General features: G+C 37.1%; 1 protein-coding gene across 2 annotated transcripts in view; it reads right to left on the minus strand.

The window, feature by feature from the left end:
* Positions 1-19900, minus strand: part of ITGAV (integrin subunit alpha V) — a 90881-nt gene that overhangs the window by 64964 nt on the left and 6017 nt on the right. For both annotated transcript variants that reach the window (XM_078327191.1, XM_003733200.4), the window contains exon 2: positions 12822-12949. Coding sequence is in view for 1 of the 2 variants with exons in the window: in XM_003733200.4 (XP_003733248.2) it covers positions 12822-12949 (128 nt within the window). In the remaining variant the exon portion in view is untranslated. The remainder of the gene's footprint in view (positions 1-12821; positions 12950-19900) is intronic.

Here is a 19900-nt window from a genome sequence, read left to right on the forward strand (position 1 = left end):
ATATAAAATATCCAAAGCCAAATATATGTAGACACAGAAAGTAAATTAATAGCTGCTTAGGGCTGGAGGCACAAATGAGGAGAGATTGATGTTGGTCACATTTCTTTTTAGGGTAATGGAGATGCTCTGGAATTAGACTGTAGTAATGCTATAAAACTCTATAAATACGGTAAAATTCATTGAATTATACACCTAAAACAGGTCAATGTTGTGGTAAATTACATGTCAATAAAGCTGTTTTTAAAAATGACAAATGTGTCAGGAGGAAAAGTAGCTGCAACATTGAACAGAAATGTATGTATATAATAAAGACTTTTTCGACATTAAAAACAGATGTGTTAGAAGAGTAATAGACCAAGAATAAAAATGGGTAATAGAAAACAAAATTTAAATACCCAGAAAGAGCTAATAAGCATATGAAAAAAGACTCAAGCTTACCAGAAATGAGAGAAATGTAAATTAAAACAAGATATATGTTTCACCTGTCAGACAAAGAAAGACAGTATCAAATTTGGTTCAAAGATTGTCAATATTTTCCTATTTGGCAAATATGAATCAGAAGTCCTGAAACACACATTCCTTTGACTTCTAAATTTAATTTTTAAAAATTAACTAAAAAAACCATTTTGTAAATGAACTAAGACTAATAAGCACGTTCAAAGTTTTATCATAATAGTAAAACAAAAGAATGCCCAACAGAATCAGAGACAGAGTAAATAATAACTTGTGTATTTTGTGTATTTATTCACACACACACACACACACACACACACACACACACACACGGAATATACACAGGCCACAAGGTACATGACAAATACACACAAAAGTATATCCTATGGCTATTGGTTTCCTGAGTGGTGAGATTTAGGTAGGTCTGGTTTTCTCATATTTTTATCAATGGATGTGCATTATTTAGAAAATGTTTTAAAGGTTTTCAAAAAGTAGTGTGGATAAGTAGCCCTCAATTCTTATATTTGAAAGCTTATTTTGACACTCTTATATCCCCTCTTAATTAACTTTACGTTTACATTTTCATGTCATACATATAGTTTTAGTTCATAAAATACAAGAAAAAAATTTAATCAGCAAGCTCTTCTTTCTTTAAGCATTAACCTTCCTAGAAACCTCCTCCTTTTTTTAAGCATTAACCTTCCTAGGAACTTCTATTCTATGTTATGGAATCAAATTATTAGAGTAGAATATTGCAAAAAATAACTAATTAAAAAAATAAACATTCTAGATACTACTGAAGACTAAAATGGTGGTTAATGATTTCTTTGCCTTAGTAAGGAAGTACAGTTCCTTACTTTTTTTAAGTAGTGGTAAGATATTAGAACTAGTACTATTAATGAAAGGACAATTTGCTTTATAAACTTCCCAAGTGTCTTCGAATGTCTCTTGAAGCTTACATATACTGACTTAAAATGGCCAAGAGACCAAGGTCCCCAAATCCAAAGTGCTCGAAAAATTAATCATTTATATATACAAAATTAAGTTTTGTAACCATAATCCATGGACATGCGCAAGTGTTATTAATTTATTTGAACTATCCAGAAATATCTTTTACATAAAATAAGATACAGCTATTATCTACAAATAAAAAGAATCAGAAAACAGAACCAGAAGAAAACAGGATGAAGCTCATTTCACTGGGATTGGTATTCATCGAGTTAGTTAGTTATTACTACCACAGTGAATAAAGAATCAAACTCTCCCTCTTCTTCCATGAGTAATTCTGATGGTCCTGCTGGAGTGTAGCACAAAGAATGCAGGCCCTTTCAAAACACTCACTGCTTTATCAATGCTGGTTTGTTTCCTTCCAGTGATGAAAAGGAAATGATCCTGAAAGCATCTAACATTTTAAGACAGAAACTCTTTACTGTGGATTTAAAAAAAAAAAAAAAAAAAGCCAATCCTATGTTAAGTCCTAAAAGAATGGGACTGAGTCAGATCACAGTGAGCAGGGAAAGAAATAGACTTTAAAAGAGCTTGTGAGTTTAGTTTCAGTAAAACACTGAAAACATTAAAATACTAACTGTATGACTGTCAATTACTAATAAAGGGATTAGACTAAACAAATTCTAAGGTGCTTACCAGCTCTCTCATTGTGTAATTCTGTAACAGGGGATGACAGATTACATCAGGAGAAACATTTTTATTTTTAAAAATTTCTTAATATAAATTTGTTTTGTATTAACAAGGGAAGGGAGACTTTTTTTTTTTTTTTTTTTTTAGCTTTTTAATTTACAGGACAGTTGCAACTATAGCAATACCTAGACACAACTCTGGAAGACAGAAAATTCACCAATAGAAGGAAGTAAAACTTAAAGGACATTAGCTTAGGGTCTGCCTGAGTGTTTTTATTGCAATGAGATGGAAATTGTACGGCACAGGCTAGAAAACCGCTACGTTTCATATTCTCTAGTAAATACAAAGCCTAGTTATACCCAGAAAATATTCCACAGCACTTTTCTCAACTATAGAACTGGCATGGGCAAGGTTTGCTCTCAGCCTACACCCAAGCCCTTCTAGGAACAAACGGTAAGCACTCCAGCAAGTTGTTTGGGGTAGGAAGAATAGATCTGACTGCCACCCTTCAGTATGACAGAAATGGTTAGTGGTAGGTGACATCCATTCATTGTACTTGGAATATAAAGGTAGGAGTTTCTTCTTTAAAAAAAAGAAAAAAGAAACATACTTAACAAACAGGCATTTGCTAACAAATGTAAGCCTACATTTCTAAGCAAAGAGATTTTGGTAAGGTGGTGATAAATGGTCTCTTTTCTCAATGCAGATTAGCAGTCTATCTGTTTGGAAAAAAAAAAAACCAAAACACTACTAAGAAACACGGCCAAGGATCAGTCTGTCAGTAACATCTGCTTCCCTAGAAAAGGAAAACATGTTATAAGAAGGGGATTCTCACAAATGTCACAATAACAGAAGTTAAAACCCAAACCAAGCTATAATCCATTTAAGAATATCTACAATTATCTTTCTTTCCTTTTCCATAATTCTTTAGTTCCATACAGTTCTAGTACTGGCACAACATAAACAATTCTTTCTTCACCTGTATAATGCTTTCTTGTTTACAAAGCATCGAAAGTAATGGCAAAAATCACAATTACTTTTGTACCAACCTAATACTTTCAGAGACTTTATCTTTTTTTAAAAAAAGTCAGATATGAGGACTCATTATGTTGCCCAGGCTGGTCTCAAACTCTTGGACTCAAGCAATCTGCCTGCCTCTGCCTCCCAAAGTGCTGGGTTTATAGGCATGAGTCACCATGCCACTATGCCCTACCAGCACTATCTCATTTGTCTACATGACAACCCAGAGAGGTAGGTATTATGCTTATTTGACAAATGGGGAAATTGAGGATGGTGCTTGCCCTGGGTCACAGCTAGTAAGTATTAGCACCTGAATCTGAGCCTACATCTTCTAAATCTAGTTTGCATTCCTTATAACCAAAGCTGCCAAGGGAAATAGAACAAGAGAGAGAGCAATGCCTACTTATGTAAGCATGGTTATTGCCTCAGCGTACCTTGCAGTTTAACCAGTATCAATTGTGGCTTACACTTGTAATCCTAGCACTTCGGGAGGCTGAGATGGGAAGATCACTTGAGGCCAGCAGTTTGCGACCAGCCTGGTCAACACAGTGAGACTCCATCTCTCTTTTTTAAAGAAAAAAAAAATAATAATAATTATAAAAGAAAATACATAAAAGGGCACTGTGGTAGACAGAATAATGTCCCTAAGATATTCAACTTCCAATTCCCAGAAAATGACACATAAATATGTGACCTTACAAGGCAAAAAGGACTTTGCAGAGGTGATCAAATTAAGGACCTTGAAATTAGAGATAAGTCTTAATTATCTGGGTGGACCCACAACAGGGAGGCAGAAGGGTCAATGTTCAAGTAATGCAGCATGAGAAAGACCCCAGTAGTTATTGCTGGCTTTGAAGATAAGGGAAGGAACCACAAGACAAAGAACGCCAATGGCTCTACAAGCTGAAAATGGCAAGGAAACAGTTTCTCACCTTGATTTAGGCCAGTGAATCCATTGTGGGCATCTGACCTCCGGGACTAAAGATAACATATTTGTTCTTTGGTATTGGAAACTAATGCGGCCATGAAGGCGAAACTGGGATAACAGACTACATGAGCAGACTAGCTTGCTACATCAGTAGTCTCGATATTGTTTTGCATAGCAATCTATGATAGTTTTGGAATAACTTTACTACTGGAAATACATAGATCATTAATCCCTAAACTAAATCATGTAATTAATCTTTTCTTCAGTTCCACTTTTCCACATCCACTTGTGAGTTTTCTATGTGTTAATCATCTTAGACTAAAACAAAGAAATCAAACCCCAAAATAACTCTTTCACTGTCACTAATTCCACCACATATCAAAGTTCACATTATTCTTTAAATTTAGGGGAAAAAATATTCCATGATTATGCAGATCTTGCTTAAAATCTATAAATCATGAAGAGTCACTGGATAAAAAGGTTTAAAAATCCATGAGGGAACTGCCATTTCAAAGGCAAGTTGTAATATTTCCATCATTGCATAAACATATAAAATAGGAAACTTTTTTAACATCTTAGCTGTGGCTTCATTTATACATTCTATCAAGCAAATTTGGGGGAAAAAGAAAAATACAGATGACAAGCAAGAGTCAAGATCTTGAAAGAAAACTAACAGTCTAGCACATTTTTGAGATAAATTTTGCAAATCTAAATTTTAACTGAGGTTTCCTTTTATTCATGAAGTCTCAATAAAGCATAAATATTATTCAAAAATCAAAGGAGCAAGTAACTTTTCCATCCTGGATTGAACCTTCTACAAAATTAAACTGCGTATCACAAAATTCCACATTTAAAAAAGTCATTTCTATAATATTTTGAATGTTATATATATAATAATATTCATTATTTTATGTAACTTGTATCATTCTACCAAAAAAAGTGACTAGGAAAATTAATAAAATGGGTACTGAAAGTATTAGTTCATCTGTAACGTTCATGTGAAATCTACAAGGAACCAGGATGTCCCTATGGAGCTCTAGACCCTTCTATTTCTAATAATCCATATGCATTAAGCTTTAATGGTAAATTTATTTGGCTAGACCTCGAATTTAGAATATCTTTTTAAAAACTCATTTAGACCCTTCCTCAGCTACTTCCAGCTTTATTCCTCATCATGCCCTCAACCCTACAACCCCACCACCATACACATATAACCCATATGCCCACACACATGTACACATATATAGGGTACATGGAATTACTTGATTTTCAGTCAGTAATATCTTTTACTAAGTATGGACATACTATTTTCTCAACCTGAAACCCTCTTCACATCTAAAGAATTTCATCTCATTTTTCATTAGCTCAAATGTCACCAGCTAATCTGGGAGGCCTTCTGCAAAGTCCCCAGGCAAAGTTACATCCTTTCCAGTTATGCTTCCTTTATTTTGGTATAAATCTATTTGTGTCTACCATTCAGAATTACAGTGAAATAAGTTTTAGACCGGTCTCTCAAATATATATTTGAAAGCCTCTCCTTTACCCCCAATTCAAACCACCAAAATCATGCTACTGGGTAGGAAAGAAAGCACATCAGAAGTGTTCATCTGTCTTCTTCCAAAGCTAAGAAAGTTGTGTTATGGTACCTTAAAAGCAAAATCCAGCCTTTCTTAATTAGCTACTAGTGTATGTCTTAACGCATGTGACAAGCAACAGTGAAACTGCCTTTTAATAAATTATATACCAATATCCAGGGACCTCACTGGTAAACACAAAGTAAAATTAGTTTATGAATTACTAATTAGCCCAACAGATAAACAGAGTTATTTGCAAAGGATGTTTCCTTCCTATTACCTTGTTTTCCAGTCAAAAGGATAAAAAGGCACCCTCTTATTCCGATACCTTTTCTTCTCTTGAAAGATGCTAAGTTTTTAGTTTCATCTACACGCTCATAATCTTCTTAATCTACTCACTTGTGCAAGATAAGACAGGCTTTCCATGTCTTTCACAGATATGAGACTTAGACCCAGCCAAACAGACACTACTATAAAAGCTTTAAATCTTGAGCAAATGATGCAAAGAGGCATGATGGATAAGAAATTATTCTCATGGTGCTATTCCACATTCAGCAATAGCAGTTCCAGCAACAATAAAACCCACTAGTTGTTCTTTTGTTAGCTTCTCATTTCCTGCCTATTTTTTTCAGGTAACTATTAAGTTACCAACATCCTTCCAATAAATTCCTGTTCTATTACATAAAGAGTAATAGAAATATACTCTTCATGAAGAGCCCAAAACTTGCATGCAATATACGCACAGCCAACCCACCATATGGAAGTGGAATAAATGTTCAGTGGAAATAAAGGTGTTCCCTGCTGTTAGATAGCTTATAGTCTCCTCAGGAAAACAAACATACTATACCATCAGTAGGAAGAACAATCAACAAAAAATACAGTTTAATAAAGAAAGAGAACTGTACTCAGTGCCCTAAGACTACCAATATGGCAGAACCTGACCTAAAAGGTGAAGGGGGAGAGGAAAGAACTATTTTACAATATATTATTTAATGCCAAGCATTTATAGTATCTCCGAGCACTTTACTGTAAATTTTTTTTTATTGCGATTCTAGAGCCAGATGAGGTTTGTTCTTTTTTATCAGAAGAAATATATTTACCATTCTATTTTTTCAAAGGATAAACAGACTAAGAAACAACTAGTCTAGAATAGTTCATATAGTTACAAACATCAAATGTTGATGCAACAATCACATGGGGCTTCTTAAGGCTCAACTAAACTTTCAGACTCACAAAACTACCAAAGGCCATTTGCAGCACCAGTCTATTTACAAGGATATAGGACAGAACCACAGCTTTCCAGCAGGACAAAACCAAACATACCCCTTTGGTAAGAATCCTTACATGAATTTTCCCATACAGCTGTCCACCCAGCTGTCCAGGGTACTTCTCTTTGCCCCGCAAGGTGACGGCTCAGACATGAAGATACTAAAACCTGGTAGACACAGGAGCCATTCTGGCTTGAAAGCCTCTTGCCCCATAGAAATGACTGATAGCTTTTGCAACAGCTCCATAACCATAGCTTCCAGATTTGCCACAAGACACATGCCCGTTATAAGTCATTATATTCAAGGAACCCCAAAGCTATGATATCCCTATCAGGTACTTTTATAGTTTCTCCAAATGCAAATGCAATTTACCATCAGGGGCCATTTTTAGCATAAGCAATAATACCTAGTCATTTAGTCACTCAGATACCCAATAAATCAGACTAGAAACTTAAAAGAAGACCAAACTGGAATGAATAGAAAGTGGTTTTAATGACCATTTTCTAGCAGCTGATTATTGATAATATTCCATTTTAATGTCTCTATATGTGTTATTCAGTTTAGGTCCCATTATGCTAGAGTAACAAGTATTCCCCAAATCTCAAGTAGTTAAAAATGACAATGGATTTTTTTTTTTGTATATACACATATGAGTAAGAGTCTAAGCTTTATGTCTTCCTTACTACAAGCCTCAGTTTGACGGAAGCGCTACCAGTGAAACTATCACTACTCACTATGACATATGGGAAGGGGCAGAATAATGCCCCAGTTCTTAAACCCTTCCACCCAGAAATGACACACTTCTGCTCATGTTTTATGGGCCAGAAAAAGTCATACCAAAGGTCTTGCCAGAAGTTTTAAAATGTGAAATACTGAAGAAATGCTATAATTAGAGCTAATTTTCCTGAGATGATTTTATAAAGTAAATTATTTCCCAAATATTAAAAACATGAGGACAGGGCACTTTTAAGCACTAAAATCTGTTCTGGGCTCAGAAACACAATTAAGTAAATAAACTAATCAATGTATACTCTTTGTGATCACCCCAGGAATATATTACAATGTAGAAAGGCAGGTAATTTTCCCAAGATAATGTCAGAAGCAGTGACAGAGGCTAGATTTGAGCCCAAGTCTGTCGAATTATAAGGCCTATTTCTTTTCAATGACACCATGAGGTATAACAAATAATGGAGTGATGAAAAAAGAGTCAAAGAGGAAAGTCCACAGTAGTATCAAGACGCTTAGGAGGGATAAAAGGATGTGATCATTTCAAGCAGACAAAGAGCAGAAACTTTAAGGTGGGAATGTCCAATGGGGTGAATTGTAAAAGAGAAGTGCAAAAAGATGAGGGACCATACGCACCCACAGAAGCTGGCAAATAGGCTGCGGTTAACAACTGCAGTTAGAATTACTGGTGGGTTGGGTCGGTGCCACGCTAAAGTGGTTGAAGCATGGGAAGTGATGAAGACACAATGTATTCAAAAACCATGGACGTAAAGGAAAGAAAAATTTTCTCTCTTTTTTGATACTTCTTGATACGAAGAAATGATACTTTTCAAGGGAAAACCGTTTTTGATTAGTTTTTTTGGGTAAAAATAACTTTAAACATACTTCAAAGTTGGAGAAGAAAGGAAAACAGTAACGGTAAATGCAGCGGAAATACAGAGGCAAATGAAGGAAAAGGGAGGGTCTCTGAGAAGGCAGAAGGGAGGAATAGCAACATAAAACCGCTCATGTTTACTGAGCAACTTCAACATGCCAATCCCTGTTCTAAGCACTGTACATGTTTTCACCTATATGTAGATTAACTCACTGGGAGTAGTAATCCACACCTATAGAGCAGTTTGATGAGAATACTGCACTAGGGAGATGAGTGGAACTCATGCAACGTCAACCGCTGGTATCCGGTAGAACCAGGGTTTGAGCCCCAGGCAGGCCTTCAGAAACCCCACATATCTGCTCAGCCTCTGACCCCCTTGAGATGATAAAAAAGAGAGAAGACATTTGTATTATAGGGATGCTTATGTGTTTGGGCTAGGATGGGATGAGCATTCCTTGGGAGAACGATATAAGGAAAGTTCAGGAGAATGCTATGAGCTGTGATATAGTTTAATGTGGCTGTTTTAGATATACATTTTCTTGACTGGATTATTTAAATCTATGTTGTTCTCTTACATTCAAATTAACACCATTTGGATAAAAATATTAATGTTAAAAAAATGAAGTCTTAATATTTTTTCCACTGGGGAAGTCTTAGAAGTTACACAAAAGGATTATAGAAATATCATAAACAGGGACAAAAGATATACATATATATATATAAGAATATATGCATTATACATATAAATATAAGAATATATGTATCTCGTATTCATATATATATATGCATGTATATGTATATGTATGTACATCTACGACAACTAAAGGATTTTAGTTATTTCCTTACTATACAAAAACCTCTTATCATACATTATTGGGTATTAACCTGTGCCGGCACCAGACAATGTTTTAGGCCCTGGAGTTTCAGCAATGAGCAAAGATAAAAAACTGTCCTAATGGAATTTACATTCTAATTGATGGAAAGAGAAATTCACTAAGAGCAAATAAATAACATATAACAATGTAAGCACTACTAGGAAAAACAGAGAAGAGGATGGAAGTAAAATAACATATAACAATGTAAGCACTACTAGGAAAAACAGAGAAGAGGATGGAAGTACAAGGAGAGAAGGGGGACTTGGAATTTTAGATAAGATGGTCAGGGAATCACTGAGAAGATAATATTTGAGTAATTCTCAAAATGATGGTGAAGCAGATACTCAGTGGACATTTAGGGAAAGAATGTGCCAGGCAGGAGACATAGCCCAGGCAAGGGTTAGGTAGGAATGTGCCTACTGTTTATGAGGCACAGCACAGCACAGAGAATCAAAGGGAGGAAGCAGAGTGAGCTCATGGATTTAATCCTCTGGTCATTTTGAGCTGGCTCCTGCCCTCTGAAAAAAGCCACAGTTCCTGTCACATGGCTCTCTCCACCTAGTAATCTGTCTTCGGATTCTGGTAACCACTGCCTTCAGGCCTAGAGGCCACATTTGAACTAGCGCTGACGTACGATCAATCTCCAGGTACCTTCGCAGTCCTCTGTAAATAGTCAAATACCCCAATTTAAGTGTGCCATCTTGTTCTTGGCAGTGCACTAATTTAAAAAACTAGGGCAAAAGTCCAGGTGGAAGACAATGGTGGCTTGGACCAGAATATTAGCAGTAGACTGATGAGAAGCAGTTAAATTTGGACCTACTGACAGATTCAATGTCAAACAGCTCCAGATTCTGGCCTAAACACCAAAAGGATGAAATGTCATGAACTGAGATTCATTTTATAAAAATCACAAACTAATAGAAAATATGCACAAATATACTACAAAGTAGCTCACAGGAAAAGGGCTACTGAGGGCTTACAAACAAATGTAAAGACACAGTCTTAGTGTTAACTAAATAAATGCAAATTAACATAACAGATACTATTTCCTCCTGTAAAATTGACAAAGATTTTAAAAATATGGTAATAAATAAGGTTGACATGGGTTTCAAAAAACACAACTGGAGAGGTAAACTTCTGTGAGGGAAAACTTATAATACCTAACAAAACTTTAAATATACGTATCCCCTTTATCATACAGATATATTCACATATTTGTACAAATACTTGTGTATAACATTTTCACTACAGCAGTGTTCATAACAAAAGACTGGAAATAACTAAAGTATCCACTCATAGAAAGCAAATTTATGCATATTAGGTACATATATACAATAGAATAGTATCAATGATTTACAAAAAATGACATCTTTCCAATAAGGAAATATCTACAAGAGATTTCTGCTGTTAGAACAGTGCGAGGAGGCATCAGATTTTTGAGTTGCCTTTTTTTCAAGGATGCATACATATACAGAAATAAGAAAATTCTAAAACTGTTAAGAGTAATTGATTGCCTCGGGCTGGGCATGGTGGGCCATACCTATAGTCCCAGCACTTTGGGAGGCTGAGGCAGACAGATTGCTTGAGTCCAGATGTTTCGAGACCAGCCTGGGCAATGTGGCAAAAGCCCATCTCTAGATTAAAAAGTAATAATTAAAAAAAATTAAAACTAGCCAGGCTGGTGGCACACATCTGTAGTCCCAGCTCCTCCTGCGGCTGAGGTGGGAAGATCACTTGAGCCTGGGAGGTGGAGGCTGCAGTGAGCCATGATCACACAACTGCACTCCAGCCTGAGTGACAGAGTGAGACCCTATCTCAAAAAAAAAAAAAAAAACAACGATTGCCTCTAAGAAGACTGATGTGGGTGAATTGTATTTTTCCCTTTGAGACTTTTAAAAATTTGTTTTACCATGTGCATATATTATTTTCAATAAACAAAAAATTACCTAAAGCAATAAATTATCTTGCAATACACAAAAACCTACGTTGTTAAGTATAGAAACATCCGAACGGTTTGACCTATCAAAATCTAAGTTGTGGTTTCGTCTTATTAGCACTCATATTTTGTTAGACAATAAATGTCCCAGAACCTTCATATTCTGAATCATAGGTATTTCTCCATTTATGGTAAAAATATGGAAAAATACAACAGAGTTTAATGTAGATGATTTCAAATGGAAAAAAAAAAAAAAAAAAAACCCTGAAAACATGTGCATGTGATCCGGTTCACATTAACAGCGGGTTTAATGACTAACAATCATTTTGGCACTGATCACAATGTCAAATGGAACAGTCCACATCATGATTCCTGTTCACTGATATATTTTCCAGAATCAATATACTTTAATACTGGCAGGAAATAACAATATGGGAAAAAGAATTAATTTTGTGCAGGTTTATCTTAAAGCACTCTGTCAAAGCCAGCAAATCAGAATCGTTAAAAAACTGTGTAAGACTACTGTACTAGAAGAATGTCACACTATTTCCTTAAGGATTCTCTCAGATTTCACAAATATATATGACTATACCAATATAAATGTGTATAGAATTATGCATATTTATTTCACTGGTAAAGACGTAAAACTCTTTGGGAGGCCGAGGCGGGTGGATCACGAGGTCGGCAGATCGAGACCATCCTGGTCAACATGGTGAAACCCCGTCTCTACTAAAAATTACAAAAAATTAGCTGGGCACGGTGGCATGTGCCTGTAATCCCAGCTACTCAGGAGGCTGAGGCAGGAGAATTGCCTGAACCCAGGGGGCGGAGGTTGCGGTGAGCCGAGATCGCGCCATTGCACTCCAGCCTGGGTAACAAGAGCGAAACTCCATCTCAAAAAAAAAAAAAAAAAAAATGATGTAAAACTTATTTCTCATCTTCCTCATGCTATTTTTCTCCTTTCTACAATAATCCTGACACTGAAATGTGTCTCCAAGATAAAATTCTCCTGTTATCAGAACCATAACACACAATTTTCCCAACAAAGTCTGGATAAGTGTTGTTTACATCACCTAAGTCTACTTGAATATGAAAGATTCCTCAACTGCTTTTTATAGCACAACCCAGAGCTTGGATATATTCATGATCAGAGATTTGATCTTCTACAATAATCAGTTTGGTTGACAGAGAGGCAGCAAAAACCCTTTCTGTGCCTATGATCTCCCTCTTCTCAGAAAGGTAGAAAAACATCTTAATAGATTTACCCCAAATTTCTCCGGGTTGATACTATCAGTTTATGGCAGAAGATATCTGAACCAATAGAAAAACAATGTACTTTTAATACTTTCATCTACTACAAAAATTGTAGAAAAAATTATAGAATAAATCATTTGTCTTTATATAATTTTCCCTGTGGATCTGAAGTGCTTATATATATTACCATATGAAATGGTTACATTTAAACTAAACCAGTTGCTCAGAAAAATCAAATGAAATCAATGAAAAGAAAATTGTGCTTTAACATTTACCTGTTGCATCAAATTCAATTGGCTGGCACCGGCTAGAAGCCCAGTCACATTTGAGGACTTGCCCTCCTTCTACAATCCCAGGCTGGGTAGTGTTTGCCTTGGGAGCTCCCACGAGAAGAAACATTCGGCTAAAATACAAAAGAGGTAGACAAAACTTGAAATGAAACAAAGCATAAGCAATATCTTCTGATTTATGAGGAGCAATCATTCTCTTGACATTATCCACAAATATTTTTAAAAACCATTCACTATTCATTGAGGGCATATTCTTCATTATTCATTTGGTACTGTCTTTCATGTATACACTACTTGATATTGTTTGTTTCTCCTGATAACATTTTAAGGCAATTTCAGGGTTAAATTCATTTAGGAATTTATGCAGGTCAATCATACACTCTAAGTATGTATAGTTTATTGTATGTCACATATCTTTTTTTTTCCTTGAGATGGAGTCTTGGTCTGTCACCCAGGCTAGAGTGCAGTAGCATGATCTCGGCTCCCTGCAACCTCTGCCTCCCAGGTTCAAGCAATTCTCCTGCCTCAGGCTGGGGTTACACCCATGTGCCACCATGCCCAGCTAATTTTTTTGTATTTTTAGTAGACATGGGCTTTCACCATATTGGCCAGGCTGGTCTCAAACTCCTGACCCTGTGATCTGCCCACCTCAGCCTCCCAAAGTGCTGGGATTACAAGTGTGAGCCACCATGCCTGGCCTGAATGTCACATATCTTAATAAAGCTGTTAAAAATAATGTATGCTGCCTAGACTCAGGAAAGTTTTGTGTGTGTGTGTGTGTGTGTGTGTGTGTGTAAGAGAAAGAAATGCTATGCATTTTCTATATCCTGAATGTTGAGCAAAAAATACAAATATATTCTAAATAAATTATTCCAAAGTATGGTAATTATAAATGTTATGATTTTTCCATTTAGAAAAATTATCTTGTATTAGAACTGGTATTGTAATTTTTATTTTATTCTATTTTCTTTTTTAAGAGACAGGGTCTTGCTCTGTCACCCAGGCTGGAGTGCAGTGGCACAATCATAACTCACTGCAACCCTCCAACTCCCAACTCAAGCAATCATCCTGGCTCAGCCTCCTGAGCAGGCAGAACTACAGGCATATGCCACCATGCTCAGCTAATTTTTATTTTTTATATGGGTGGGGTCTCACTACATTGCATGGCTTAATTTTTTTAATAGTTGACTATTTAATAATAAATTTATTACAAGATTAATCTAATCAATTCTTGGTCAAAGATTAGAACGACTATTCAATTTCCTTGTCATCAAGATAAAATAAACCGAAGACACAATAATCAGGAGTAAAATTTTTAATTATAAAGATATCTTTTCTTTTGCTGTTTTCTATTCATTCAAAAAGAGATATGAATTTAATGTTTCCTCTACGTAAAGCAAAGTCCTGACTACTAGAGATACCAGTATGAGTAAAACAACCATGGTTCCTGCTTTTTTTTGTTTGTTTTTTTGAGATAGAGTCTTGCTCTCACCCAGACCAGGTGATACATGGCATGATCTCAGTTCACTGCAACCCCTGCCTCCTGGGTTCAAGCAATTCTCCTGCCTCAGTCTCCCGAGTAGCTGGGATTTCAGGCACCCACCACCATGCCTAATTTTTGTATTTTTAGTAGAGATAAGGTTTCACCATGTTGCCCAGGCTGGTCTCAAACTCCTGACCTCAGGTGATCTGCCCACCTTGGCCTCCCAAAGTGCTGGGATTACAGGTGTGAACCCCTGAGCCCAGTGGGTTTCTGCTCTTAATGGAGGAATTTAGCTTACCTTCCCTTAGAAGCAAGAAACTAGCCAAGAAATAAACTAAATTACTATTACAAGTTCAACCCAGTAAGCAAACAATTCGCTTTCAAGAGACATTTTTGAAAATAGGGAGAGGAGATTTTCTTCTAATAGAGCAGCTATTTCTAAGGATGAGAGGGGGAAGATTTCCTCCAGGTAAAGGTAAGTCTCTCTAAGGAGATCATTTTCAAAGAATGAGGAGGAAAGTCCTCTTTTAGATAAAGTAGATAAAGAAGTTATGAAGGAACTCACCAGAACATTAAAATGTACAGGATCAGAAGGAGGGTGTCTAGGAGTGTTTGTGCAATAGGGATGGAGGGAGTGGGGGGTGGGGATGAGGAAAGTGGAATGAAGAGAGAGAGGGAATACCTGAGGCAGAGGTAGAAAGACTGTGGGAAGAAAGCATTTCGTCTCCAGAAGCTATGAAAAAAGAGGTATGGCTGATGGAGAGGGCAAGCCGGGATTGGCACAAGATAAGGTCAAGGAGCTCAGCAACAGCTAAGTCAAACAGGGCCTTTGGGCCATGGTTAAACTGTATTTTATCCCAAGGTTCATGTGAAGTCATTGAGTTTTTTACGGAGAAGAATAAAATCATCTAGTAAAGAAAACTAAATTGTATGCCTTATGGGGAAAGCATTAAGAGAGAGGGAGACAAAAATGGAACAAGGAAAGCAAAGGACTGGCAGCAGCTCAGGGAGCAGGTGAGCATGACCTGCAGTAGGAGGGTGGGTGGAGAAAGAGGTGACAGATGGAAAAAACATCTGGAGTAGAACAGCAATAGCTGGAGGCCTGAATATGAGAGCAAAGACATTCAAGAATGCCACCTAGGTTTCCTTCTTGAGTGCATTGATGGGAGAAAAACCTAAAGAGCAGAGAAGCAGAAGGCAGATTAAGTACTTACAGGAGTTCAAAACTAGCCTGGGCAACATAGTAAGACCCCCATCTCTACAAAGAATGAAATAATTCACTGGGCATCATGGCATGAGCCTATGGTCCCAATTCTGTGGGTGGCGCTGGAATGCTGAGAGAGGAGGATGGCTTGAGCCCAGGAGGTTGAGGCTGCAGTGAGCTGTGATTACAAGTGCTACCATGGAAACAAACAGCCTGGGTAAAAGAGCGAGTCCCCGTCTCAAGAAATAAAATAAGTATTTACAGAAAAACCATAAATTCATTAATATGTTTGTTTGAGATATCTGTGAGACATCCAGTTGTAGTCTGAAGCCCTGCCTGAGAGACAGGATGCTGCATCAGAACACAGACGGGAAAGTTCAGCCGTCTTCAGAGGAAGACGGGCAATGAGTGAGTTCTCAGGGACAACAACATTTACGAGTCAAGAAGAGAAATAGGATAAAGTAAAAAAGATCCTCAGTCTTTCTTCTCAAGAAACTGATTGAAATTATAGGAGGAAATAAAAGAGGATATGGGTAGACAAAGAGCCCCAAAATGCTATTACCATAATCTTTTCATTTCATTAAATATTAAGTCACTTAAATTATTCTGGCAAAGGAAACATTTACAATTGCTTTTCACCTTTTTGGGAAATTAGAGCGAATCTACATCTTAAATATGGAATGTATTCATTTGAAATTTTAAAATCAATTTCTTATTCTGGGTAGTAGCTGCCAAATCTCATCTACACTAGACAAAAGCTGGCTGTACGAATTGTATTGTTACAAAGAATCCTGCTTTCTGACACTTATGTTAAAGTCCACAAATTCAAAATAAAGATGTAACTCCCAACCAAACCACGCCCAGTTTAATAGAGCTTTATGCAGTCATGTTTGGCATCAGTAAAACACAAATGTTGGCTCTCATCACAGCAAAATGATTTTGGATAGAAAATGAACTTAGTTTTCATTCAGCAAAAATCTTTCATAAGAAAAAAAAAAGTTTGGGCACAGTGCCTCACGCCTATAATCCCAACACTTTGGGCAGCTGAGATGGGCAGATTACTTGAGGTCAGGAGTTCCAGACCAACATGGAAAAACCCCATCTCTACTAAAAATATAAAAAATTAGCCAGGTGTGGTGGCATGTGCCTGTAATCCCAGCTACTCATGAGGCTGAGGCAGGAGAAACACTTGAACATGGGAGGCAGAGGCTGCAGTGAAGCAGTGAGCCAAGATCGCGCTACTGCACTCCAGCCTGGGCAATAGAGCAAAACTGTCTCAAAAAAAACACAGGCTATGAGTAAGAGAATCTACACCTCCCATGACTAAGAGAGCAGCTAGTCATCAAAACCCCACTGGTTTTTTCTAGAGCAGAGTTGGTTAACACAGTAAAATTGTGTGTATGTAAATTATAATATGTAAATTTATTACATATAAAAGCTTTTTCCTTTCAACAGGTCTAAAATTTTACCCCCAAAATCACACAACTACCCCTTTTCATTAGAATGAAATGATTTTTGAGTGCCCACTAGAGCAAAAGAAGAGGTAAGTTTGCTTTTCAGGGTATCTTGAGTACAGCTTGCTTGGGTCACTGCCACAGTAGTCCTAAGGAGAGTAATACAAGCACATGTATGTACACGTTCTTAGCATTGTGGATAATACCAGGTTCTAGGTCAGGATAGGAGAACTGGTTCTCAGACTTTGCCTGGAAATCTGCAAGCAAAAATCATTTCTGGGTTGTCTTCAAATAGCCCCTCTTACAGCAGCAGTCCCCAACCTTTTCTTCCACAGACACAGAGGGGGATGCTTTTGGGATGAAACTGTCCAACTCGGATCATCAGGGATTAGTTAGGTTCTCATAAGAAGCATGCAACCTGGGTCCCTTGCATGCACAGTTCACAGTAGGTTCACACAACAGGGTTTGCTCCTATGAGAATCGAATGCCGCTGCTGATCTGACAGGAGGCAAAACTCAGATGGTAATGCTCACTCTCCTGCTGCTCACTTCCTGCTGTGCAGCATTATCCTGAACAGGCTATGGACCCATAGTGGTCCATGGCCTGAGGGTTGGGGACCCCTGTCTTACAATATCTTTTATAGTTTTTTGGTCAAAACTATTCTGCCACCTTATGGTAAATTGCTTCTTTGAATGCAGGGTACTCCAATTCATCTTTGCACCTGCCACATAATAAGAACTCAAGAGAAGTTTAAATGGACAGTGGAGTATCAAAGTAAATTCAATAGCTATGTCTCAATCTTAAGGTAGCCATATATAAATAAGTCATTTCCACTCTGTCTTAACCCCTCAAAAATGCAGAAAGCATCCTCTATTAAACATACAATTATTTCAATTATCCTTAAAACAATTCCCTTATGTAATATCTCTACTTAATTTTGGGTTTCAGGTACTTTCTTTACTTGGCATTATACAACAGAGAGAGCTGGAAAGTTATTAGGGGATGGCCATTTAACAAAGAGAAAAAGAGTCCAGTAGGAGAGTTCTCTGAATGAAAATAGCATTCTATAGGCAGCACATAGCTTGAGTCCCTTGGATAAGACCAGGAGCAAGTCTGTTGTTTTTCATTGGGCTATGTGCACATTATAGGTATGAAATGATAGTAATCAGGTGTACAAATATGAATGTTCATTAAGTTTTCCTAAGCATACATCCAGGTGCAGACTTGCATACTGGTGAAATGCCACAGAAATGGCAGAATAATATAAAAGGAATGTGTCAGTATCTACATGCTAAATTTGTGAGAGAAAAAAAAGCTGAGGAATGAAGTTTTTCACCCAAAATGCCATCTTCATATTATAGTTATCATTAAGATATTTAAGGTTTTAAAGCAGAACAATGAAGAGATAGAGAAAGTAAAATGACCTTAGACACATGTTAAAGTCTTACGATAATGTTGTATAGTGAAAAACAAGTATTTGCATAATAAACTGGGTACACGGTGATAAAAGCTGCTATATAAAAAAATTCAGGAATAAAAAGCAACACAGGCAAGGCACAGTTGCTTATACCTGTAATCCCAGCATTTTGGGACGCCAAGGCATCACTTGAGGTCAGGAGTTCAAGACCAGCCTGGCCAACATGGTGAAACCCCGTCTCTACTAAAAATATAAAAATTAGCTGGAAATTGCTTGAATCCCGGAGATGTAGGTTGCAGTGAGCCAAGATCGTGCCACTGCACTCCAGCCTGGGCAACAGAGTGAGACTCTGTCTCAAAAAAAAAAAAAGCAACACATACTACAGAAAACAAATTTAATAAAATGCCCTATAAAAATAATTGTTATTTGAAGTTCATCTAAGAATGTAAAATGAACATGTACAACAGCTTAATTAGGGTAAGAGAACTGAGAGACCAGAAAAAAAGGTCTTCGTGATCTAAGCAGCACTGTCTAAAGGAAACAGTTTGGAACTGAAAGTTGCAAACACTGCAAATCAATTGAGGGAGTCACTTCGTATCTCTGTTCCCTTTTCTATCGAACGGAAATAGCAATGCCCACTGTAATTACTTTAAAAAGAAACTGCCCAGGAGCAGTGGCTTACGCCTGTAATCCCAGCACTTTGGGAGGCCAAGGCAGGCGGATTGCCTGAGTTCAGGAGTTTGAGTCCAGCCTGGGCAACACAGTGAAACCCCATCTCTACTAAAATACAAAAAATTAGCCAGGCATGGCAGTGAGCACCTGCAGTCCCAGCTACTCAGGAGGCTGAGGCAGGAGAACTGCTTGAACCCAGGAGGTGGAGGTTGCAGTGAGCTGAGATTGCGCCACCGCACTCGAGCCTGGGCAACAGAGTGAGACTCTGTCTCCAAAACAACAACAACAAAAAAAACAAAAATTTTCTGAAGGTGATAATAAACACAAACTTAGAAAATCTGAAAACACCACAAAAATACAATGTGATATATTTAATCATCATATTGGTCCTAAAAACAATTGATACCATTAATAAGCTGTTCCCTAAAAGAATAGAAAATGTAAAACTTAAATTCTATATTTAAAAGGGCTTTTCTTTACTCAGTTTTTTCAAAGGGCCATTAACAGGCAAGTGATTGACTGAAATGAAGGAGATAAAGAGGAAGAAGAGTAGAAAAGTTGGCTCAAACATTTTTTGTCAATGGTGGAGAGGTGGGGAGAACACACAGGGTTAGGCAAGGTTGACAAGAGTTTTCACTGATTAGCAGTGTAACTCTGAAGCTGAGTGACTTAATTTCCTATGCCTGCAACTCTCTCCTGATAGACTCCATTTCCTTCCAAAAAGTATGTCCAACAACATTATCAGAATCCCTATCCTCACTATTTTTTTTTCTAATGACTGGAAGTGCTGTCATTAAATAACTCTTTGTCATTAAATAAAAAACTTCAAAATTC

The sequence above is a fragment of the Callithrix jacchus genome, chromosome 6 (assembly GCF_049354715.1).
Source record: "Callithrix jacchus isolate 240 chromosome 6, calJac240_pri, whole genome shotgun sequence".
Taxonomy (NCBI): domain Eukaryota; kingdom Metazoa; phylum Chordata; class Mammalia; order Primates; family Cebidae; genus Callithrix; species Callithrix jacchus.